General features: G+C 44.6%; 1 protein-coding gene across 1 annotated transcript; it reads right to left on the bottom strand.

The window, feature by feature from the left end:
* Positions 1-2,016: 2,016 nt before the first annotated feature.
* LOC123114442 (sucrose nonfermenting 4-like protein) lies at positions 2,017-9,089 on the bottom strand. The gene is made up of 13 exons (XM_044535924.1): positions 8,441-9,089; positions 7,595-7,682; positions 7,100-7,279; positions 6,563-6,697; positions 6,423-6,482; positions 5,571-5,660; positions 4,682-4,813; positions 4,016-4,160; positions 3,750-3,923; positions 3,471-3,534; positions 3,232-3,301; positions 2,486-2,603; positions 2,017-2,393 (listed from the first exon to the last, which is right to left on the bottom strand). The coding sequence occupies exons 1-13, from the start codon at positions 8,584-8,586 to the stop codon at positions 2,302-2,304; spliced, it is 1,494 nt and encodes a 497-aa protein (XP_044391859.1). The 5' UTR covers positions 8,587-9,089; the 3' UTR covers positions 2,017-2,301.
* Between the last annotated feature and the right edge of the window lie 336 nt (positions 9,090-9,425).

Raw genomic sequence — 9,425 nt, forward strand, 5'->3', positions numbered from 1 at the left:
TTCAGAGCCTGGTCTATTTGCGTGCTTACTATTTTGGCTTTGAAATTAGAACCTAGCTGTGCAATTGTACGTGTCAGCTCTTTGGTGAGCTGAAGGAGATCCATCTCAGTTATGCATGAAGAGGAGAAAACAAGCAACTTGCCAGGAGTTCATCTTAAATAACGACGCCGGCGATGACGAGCGGCGAGGGAAAACAGCTAGAAGCAACTACACCTGCAAGGTTTGTTGAATTGCTATGAAAAAATTCTCGAAGGAACAGCCCCGGACGGGTGCGGGTACGCGGGCGGGCGTACGTACAGCGACGGGTGCGGCATACGCGGGCAGGCGTATAACGTCGCGCGCGGACGTACGGCGTCGGGTGGGTATTCCTATACCTAATGTGAAATTATCATACTATCCACTATATGTTTTAGGGGGTTGTACTGAAGCACTCCCCTTCCCTGAATTGAGTGAAGTAACCTTACCATCAACATGAAATCCAACTTCCGTCGACCCGACCGTACCTTTTCACTGCATCAGCTTCTCCTGGCTGGCCTCATTGAAGGGGTCGCAGGATCCGGCCTCTCCCAATGACCTCCGCCTCTTTGGTGATTTCTCACGACGACCTCCCTCTCTCTCATTCCTTCAAATTTGCGGCTAAATCAAGTGGCCCGGCAATTCAAAAGCTCATAAGCTTTATGGCTTGTTACTCTATGTGTTGATCATTTCATAAATTTGTGGCTTCGCTAGCCCGTATGTGCACATGTTGTTTTACGTAAAGATGGAGAAGAAGCACTTCATCTATATGCATTGTTGGTTGAAGTTGAATTGGCAAAGCAAGTGGCTCGCTGCTATTGCCAATTCCATCAAGACAACCAGGCACAATGAAGTTAAAGGTGGTGATCCAACCGTGCCAACTCAAGATGAGCTTGCTCCAACCAAGAAGGTGATTAGAAGAACATGGAGAGGAATTGGAAGGAAGAGAAGGAGAAGCGAGAAGGAGCGAGGGCCAAGGTGATGGAGAAGTTTGAGGTCGTCATGACGAAAAGGAGGAGTTGGCAAGTGTCGCACACAATGAGGTGAAGGAAGGAAAGAAGGCGTAGAGGTTTGGCATCTTCATGGAACATGCAAGAAAAGAAGCTCAAGCTCGGAGTAGAGGTTTGGCATCTTCATGGAACATACAAGAAAAGAAGCTCAAGCTCGGAGTAGAGGTTTGGCATCTTCATGGAACATACAAGAAAAGAAGCTCAAGCTTGGAGAGAAGAAGCTTGAGATCAAGGTCGCTTAGGAGGACTTCAAAATGTTGTTTGTGAAGATGTCAGACTTGGATCCCAATGCGACAAAAAGACTGGAAGCTAAAGAAGGTATTTTGCATGTACACCCGGGCTGGCAACTTTTGGAATCGATGGATCTAAAAACTTGTTGAACATCCGATGTTTTTTTTTCTTTGGTACGGATTATTTATTTTTGCAACCTTTAAATGTATGCTTGAATTGGTATTGATCTAGATATACATGTCAAATGGAGGAGGCTGCCCTAATAGTAGCAAAGATAAGTCAGAAGCGAATGCGGACTACGGAGAAGATGGCATCTTATTCAGCAAACTGACTGTTGGTATGTTTTCCATGAGGCCAGCCAGGGAAAGCAGATAACTCAAGAGGATGGATGGATGGATAGATACCAGCTGCGCCACCAGGAGAGAATATACAATGGGTGAAGAAGTTTCTACAGCCAGAGAGGAAGCAAAATGAGTCCACAACATAAAATGAGGTTTGCAATTGTACACCCCACTGACTCCACCGGGGCTACACATGACTCTTGACTCATGCTCGATTGATTGATTTTTCCTTGTTCCATGGTTGCATGGCTGCCAATGTTGAGCAAAAACAACACATGGTGACACTTGAACTGGACCATCATCATCTCCCCCCTCTCCTCTTTCATGCTGAAAAAGGAAAAGGGTCTCTCTCTCTCTAGTAAACTAGGCACAGAACGGACCGACACCGACCGACCAACGCAGACAGACAGACGACCATCTCTGGCTCCTTGGAGACTAACCTCGCCAAGCAGCGGAATCAATCCAATAAAATTTAAAGAGAAAAGTCACCAGGTAGTTTCAGTTACGACAGTCGGACGGACGGACGGTGGGGGTTGGGTTGGGTTGGCACAACGAAAGGGAAAAAAACTTTACAATCTGTTTTGCTACTCTCTTGTCCAAGAGCAAGCCAGAGAGAGAACTCCATGTTGGCTCCACAATCTCTTTCTTGCATGCTAGCTCTTCTGGCACCGCTTGCCCCGGAACTAACGAAAACAGGCCTTTCGCTAGCTCAGCAGCAACTTGAATATGTCGCTCAGCGATATTACGCCTTCCACTCGCTTGCTGCCAGCCTCCACGATGAACACGCGACGCACCCCTGTTCATGACAGGCACACGACAATCCGGTGAGAATCGACCGAGCAAACAATTACTAATACTCGTGCAGGTACACCAATACAAAATACTTACCAGGATTAGCCAATCTCTCCATAACCTTCAGCAAAGGGTCAGACTGGAGACACATCTGGCATCTTTGACCATTGAAAAGTCCAAAAGGTGAATTCGCGTCTTGCCCGAGCTGCAAGGCCTGGCCACACAAGAAAAGTGTTCATACTGCAGCCATGAAATCTGGACGGGTAACAGATTTACAGATGCATAACTCATGAGAAAGGATGTTTGAAATTATATAGCACTATTCAAGAACCAGCTCTCCCCTCCACGTATGTTTTTTCACTGTTCGCTGCAGTTTTAAATTTCACAAGCACTGATCCGATATGTGGCATCAACTGACCAAGTGAAACGACGAAAGGAAAATATGTACTTGGACAAAGGAGCATCTATACGTAGCTCCAAACAAAGGGGCACTTATCACTGACTGCCTCTGGGGCTACAAACTAACAAGGGCTTGCTTCACTAATGAATTACAGAATCAGTTATCAAATTCACAAGGTAGTATTTTTAAATTTTCTATGGTATGCACAGTTTGGTAGTTTGGATATCAATCCAGATTTCAATTCAGATAGAGAAAACAGTAAGGTAACTGTAATTCCAAAAAAAAAAAGAACTTCAATATGCCTACATTTTTGTTTATTCCCAAAATATTAACTCTTAATATAAACAAGTTTCACATAGCAAAAGCAAAAGTCGTTAGACAAATAAACTTAATTATAAGTTTCAGTTTAAAACTTGGTTGAGATAGGCATTAATATCTATACCTGATGAATGGTCATCTCATCTAGGCGGATATGGGTGTAGACCTTGTCTTTCGCTAGAGCTGTGATGTCACTGCACAATGAAGGAAAAAACAATACATAAGTAACCAGCAAAACTGCAACATACTACCTCTGCAACTAAATATTGAACTACAGAAACGTCTTATATTTAGTTACAGAGGTAGTAGCAAACAATGCAACCGAAAGAATGCTGTATGTCTGCATGTGTCGGCATGGTATACCTTCTGGAGTATGTGTCGATCAGCGAGTCATTATCATCCACAATGGGTATTGAACTAACTCCAGCTGCATGTACAGAATGTAAGGGATCAGTGATGCATAATTAATACAGACAGTAGTTTCACGTCATATGGAATATCAGCTGATTGTGTTAAACCTCAATAACACAAGAGCTGCCTTAGAATTTGGAGATACAAGCAAGAGCACCTTTGTTTTGTATTGCATTTCCCAAGCATAGGTATGTATGGGTATGGTTGCAGCAAAGAGAACAGAGAACATACCTTGAACCAACAAGTTAAGGGCAGAGCTAAGAGATGTATTAGGCCGCAACATAGCCAATGGATGACCATTTGGTTCACCAATTTTTGGAACCCATGTACCCAGCGGAATTGAGCATACTGGTTGGTTTAGAATCGGCAAACTACCAGTGGAGTTCTTAAAGTATCTACAGATACCTGAAAAGAATATATGCTGCTAAGCAATCTCACAATAAAGCTCCTTATAGCATATTAAAGTCCCACTCATCATAAAGATGCCAAATACTTACATTTCAAAATTCCTGAAAGGGATGCAAGATGCAACAGCTGCGGAAACGATCCATCTGATGACGATGAATAGATGATTGGGACTGTAGAAATGCCAGTTTCGAGTATTTTCATGGCAATACCCCTCAAGGATTCATAAGGGGTGGCCTAGACAACAGGAACTCTGGTGTTAGTGCATTGCCACATAAATCATAATGTAACTAAATATGAGGGACCTGGGGATGAACAAGACAAACTGACGGCAAAAATATTAACAATCAAATTTTAAGTGATTGAAATAAATTCATGCTAAGCAGCTGATTTGCATCTGCCTTAAAACACTTACTCGAGCAAATGGGTCACAAAGCTCACAAGGACAGTTTAAAACAAAGGTTTAAATCTAAATGTGTTCGCTAAATGGTGGGTGGCAAAAGGGGTTCTCACTTCTCAGTGACTACTTCGAACTATGACTCGCCAAATGAAATTAAATCAAAAGGTACAATCTCATTTGTATACAATAGGTATGCAAAGGTTATCAATTCCATGAATCCAAGCATAATTGGTCAAATCAGTACCAATAAGTCTGTCAAACCAAACTAAGAGATGAAACATCAGTACCAATAAGACTTAACCCAAACTGCACAGAAAACTGCAATCCAATTCTCAGCCAGATGTTGGTACCAACTTACATGCACTAGATGCTGATTTGATCTAAGTTGTCCATCATTTCTTCCATAAGTTTGCCGCTTAGCCTCTTTCCACGCAGATATAGTGTGTGTTTCAAGCTGTTCCTCTGTCAGGTTTGAGCCATGAGTTTCCAGCTGCAACAAAAACAAGATGTTACAAAATAATTTAGCAAAATACCTAATACAGGTTATTTCTGGAAAAAATACATAATAAGAAACTACTCCCTCTGTCCCAGAATATAAGAACGTTTTTGACACGATGCTAGTGTTAAAAACGTTCTTATATTTTGGGACGGAGGGAGTAGAATTTATCAAGTAAACAAAACAAGAAGGATGGATGTTCATTGGCACACAGGGTGTTGCAATTGTTAAAAACATAGTGCACAAAACTATCACCCACAAACACGGATTCCCTAGCCAGCAGGCCTAGGGAACAGCATCAGTGGATAAGGATAACCTGTTAGTGGTAGGCATTAACAGTTTTGTACAACGACTAGCAACTAAAAAGGCACATGAAAATTGACCATTCACAACTTAAGTCAGTACTTTAATACTCCCTAATTAGGGTAGCCAGAAAAGGGTTACCCCCCAACCCCCCAACGCACACACACTCCAGCTCTACCTCCGCAAAGACGGTAACAACACCTGAAGAATTCAGTTCGAAGCAAGTGCCTTGATTCACAAAGTTATTAAACTGTCATAGTGTAAGATTGTTTGAAATAAACAGTATGGCACCACCCACAACAATATATTAGTGAAGTACACATCCAGGACATTTTACCTCTACTACAGAGTACATGAATGACACATCACACAAGTAAAGCAACTATCAACCGGGTCAACTAATACAACAAAAGCTAAGAAAAAAAGAGTAATTGCTGAAACAGATTACCTCTCTCAATATAAGTATAAAATCCAGTGGGCTCAGAAGGCCAACAAACTGACCCCTGAATGAATCCCACAGAGGAGCCACAGGAATCCCCTGCAAAGTGCACTATTCAGTGTATGTTCTCACAACATGCCAGTAACTTCAATACATGATAAAAGCAACAATGGATTATCAAGGTGCCAGAAATGCTGGATCACAGAAAAGATAAATAATTTATGTTTCTAACCATGCAGACCAGGACACAACTATTAGCTAAGAAACTAACCGCAGTGCCTACAATGATCCACACATCAATAAGCAATAACTAGTGTAGCTACTGAAATAAGATAAATTTTACTAACAAAGGGCAGCCAACACTTACAATCAGCTATAAACGGTATTGGGCTGTATACTTGTATTAGCACAATATAGTACTAGCATAATTTAAAAAAATGAACAAGCAATGTTCAGTTTCCACTCAATTCCTTAGAAGTAAATCCATGTGCCAGCATTTACTAAAATGTATGTCACAGTCTCAATTCTCCCAATTCTATGTCCCAATGCAATTATGAACAGTTAAGCATCATATGGTACAAGTATTAGCTCATGAGATGCAGGCAGAGATAGATACAAGGGCAGCCCGGTGCACATAGCTCCCGCTTGTGCAGGGTCCGCGGGGAAGGGTCCAAAGATGGATAATTGTGAAAAATCATAATGTTAACTAGTAAGGAGACTAGGAGTGAAGTAATCTCTTTTTCTTATGTACAGCATCTAATTCGTGTAAATTTAGGTAGGAGATATAAAAGCAAAGTGAGGAGCATTTAGCATGCCTCCCACAGACCAAACAATACAGCTCTAGAAGGTAAGATTCCATACCTGTTCATGGAGAATATGGAAAGATTGCTTCACAGGTAAATTAATGTCCAGAGCAATGACCTGGATTGAAAAGGTATAATGTTATATAATAAACCTCTCCATTAATAGCGCTCATATGAGAGCAGCTGGGTTGCCCATACCTTTCCAGAATCTGGTAGTAGGTCATAGCCTGTATGCGCATTCAGATACTCAGCAACACGACACCTAGAGATCTGTATAGCAGCCTCTGAGATTCTTGGAGAACCTTCCTGAAGGGCACCATCCGACAACGAACCCTAAGGTAAAGACAAGGTCATTGTTACATAAATTACATCCTTACTCCGTAACTAAATATTCTATTTACCTTCAACAAAGAAATTAGTAGAATCCCAAAACAGAGAACTACCATATAACCACCATTCCATGGCTAGATGAACTTTAGAATGCAGATAGCAAGATATACTGGAGCAAGTATTGCTTTCTATAAATTATCCAAGAAAATGAAGTACAGATAACACTTGTCTCCTCCTGTGCAGATAATTAGAGGCCGTCACACTGAAATGGTTATACATTTAGGTATGCTTACAAATATGTCGTCATAACATTTCAACTAAGCTTAGAGGGCGGTTATAAAAAGAACAGGTAGACTACATAGTGTGGCCGTTCACTCACAAGTAGGCGAGATAAGTGATACTTACCATTCGTTGAAAACTGTCACTGTCCACATCCATCCTGCTCCCAGGTGTAGTGGGGCTCAGTACAGTATTTATGTGGTCAAATTCCCTTGTCAAGTATAAAGTGTTTACCACCCCATACTCTCCAGTTATAGTAGGTTGCCCCTCGTCATGCCTCCACTGCCCGTCCACATTGAACTTGTACTGTGTAAAAATAACCAAGCAAGAAGGTTCTTACATTAGAAATTCCATTGCATATATGCCGTGCATGATCTAGATGTCAAAAGGTCACATTAGACATGAGATAAGAAATAACCTAGTTACATGTACAAATGCAGCCAATATTATATCATGTGCACATCAAGAAGAAGAAAAACATTGTGCTGGACAATCGCTAAAACAGCAACCTTAGAAAGCAGAATGGAGATTTCAACACAGGAAATAAATCTCAGCATATACCAACTAATTGGCAAGGTAAGCACACAACAATTTTAGTTAGCACAAGATAAAGAAGGGAACCTGATAAATCCCTGGAGGTAAGTTGCAGATAGCTTGAAATACAGTGGGGCAACCTTCGACTGGAGACATCGGGAAATGCTCTGACCACCTACGACAAAATTGGGAGTTAAGGTGCATAAAAAACAACATCATGGGATTTAAAAATCAGTAATCGACAGAAAACAAATTCCCTTTGTGCGTTTTCCTGAGCAGGGAACATGTGGAATTTTGTTCCTCTTTGGAAATCCCATTTGTTTCCGCGTGCTAGCAAGACTGGACAGTATGCAAACTTCTGTTGTCGTGGCGCTGCCAGCCACTTTCAAGCGCTAAGGCGGGAAGATGCACCTTCAGATTCACCCATGTGTGAACTAACAGCTAAGACAGCGTGCGGGGTAAGGAAGCTGCACCTCCAGAGTAAGCCCAACGGTCGAATCCATGCATTGCACCCAGATATAAACCATAGTAGGTACATATCTAAATAAACAAGAAAATATATCTGCAGTCCCCCTTGCAGCAGAGCAGGGAGATAATCTATCCATCATTAATTATCCAATCAAAACACAAGATAAGATATGTATCCACACAGAGGGCGGTGCCGCGCTCCTAGAGATATCAATCAAATGAGCAGCATTAAAATAATCCTAATCCCTTTGGAAACGAAGCTGCAGCGCCCCTGGTTCCCTGCAGTAACTGATGATGCAGCTGAAACGGCTGTGGGCAGTGAGCGAGCAAAAGTAATTGCAGAATAAATACATAGCGGTCAACGATATGAAAAGGTGTACTCAGTAATCACTGGAGATATGATGACAGGATAGAGATATAGAGATAGAGATGGAGATGAAGTGGGGAGGAAGATTAAGGGCGGACCTGGTGAAGGAACCGCTGAGGAAGACCCTCTTGCCGCCATGGGGCCAGACGAAGCGGGTGGGGACGGCCGGGCCGCCGGCGCTGACGCCGACGCCGCCGCCGGCGGCGGAGGCGTCTTGGGCGGGATCCGCGCCGTGCGAAAACATCCGTCTCCTGCTAGCCGTCGCGCCTCGGGGCGACGAGCGGGTGGGGGAAGGAGATCGGCCGAGCGAGCAAACCCTAGAGCGGCGGAGCTGCTGCCGCTGCCACCGCCGCCGCTGCTGCTTCTACCCTAGGTCGGGTCAGGTCGGGCGGGCGCGGGACGGACGGCACCCCTCCACGCGGGCTTGCCCACGCGACGGCTCCCCTCCCCACGCGCGTGCTGTCGACGGAGGGAGAGAGATCACCCGCGCAGGCCCGCTCCCACCGGCATCTCCCTCGGTCTGTCCGTCCGTGCAAATCGGGGGGCGAGGAGGGGATCTCGGGTCGGCGGCGACGACGGTGGGGCGGCGAGGGGCGGCGCGGCGGGGGATCCGGAGATGCGGTGAGGGGGAGGAGGCGGAGATGGGGACGGAGGAGGAGAGGAAAGGTTGAAAAGGAGACCTAGCGGGCGGGCGGGCGGGCGAGCACGAGGATCTTCTGCGCCTCCTGCCCTCACTCCACGCAAGGTCCAGCTCACACCCTAACCTTCTTCCCCGTCCCTTCTTCCCCGCCTGCCTAATATGCCGATTTCTGGCACGTCCCTTCCCGGACCCTTCTCGCCTTCGCGGAGCCTTCCTCACCCGACCGATGAGCCGACGGTGGTCACCGCGGAGGCTAGTGGAAAGATCAGGTGAGGAGACTCTAGATCTGAGGCGACGGCGGTTTTTAGTTTTCCGGGGCGTCGAGGGTGCGCGCGGGGTTTTATAGGCGACGCGGCGAGAGAGCCTCTGGGGAAAAGGGGGCGCTTACGTTGCCGGGCGACGGTGTTTAATGCGGTAGTATCGGTTTCGGATATCGCGTTATA

The sequence above is a fragment of the Triticum aestivum genome, chromosome 5B (assembly GCF_018294505.1).
Source record: "Triticum aestivum cultivar Chinese Spring chromosome 5B, IWGSC CS RefSeq v2.1, whole genome shotgun sequence".
Classification (NCBI taxonomy): Eukaryota; Viridiplantae; Streptophyta; class Magnoliopsida; order Poales; family Poaceae; genus Triticum; species Triticum aestivum.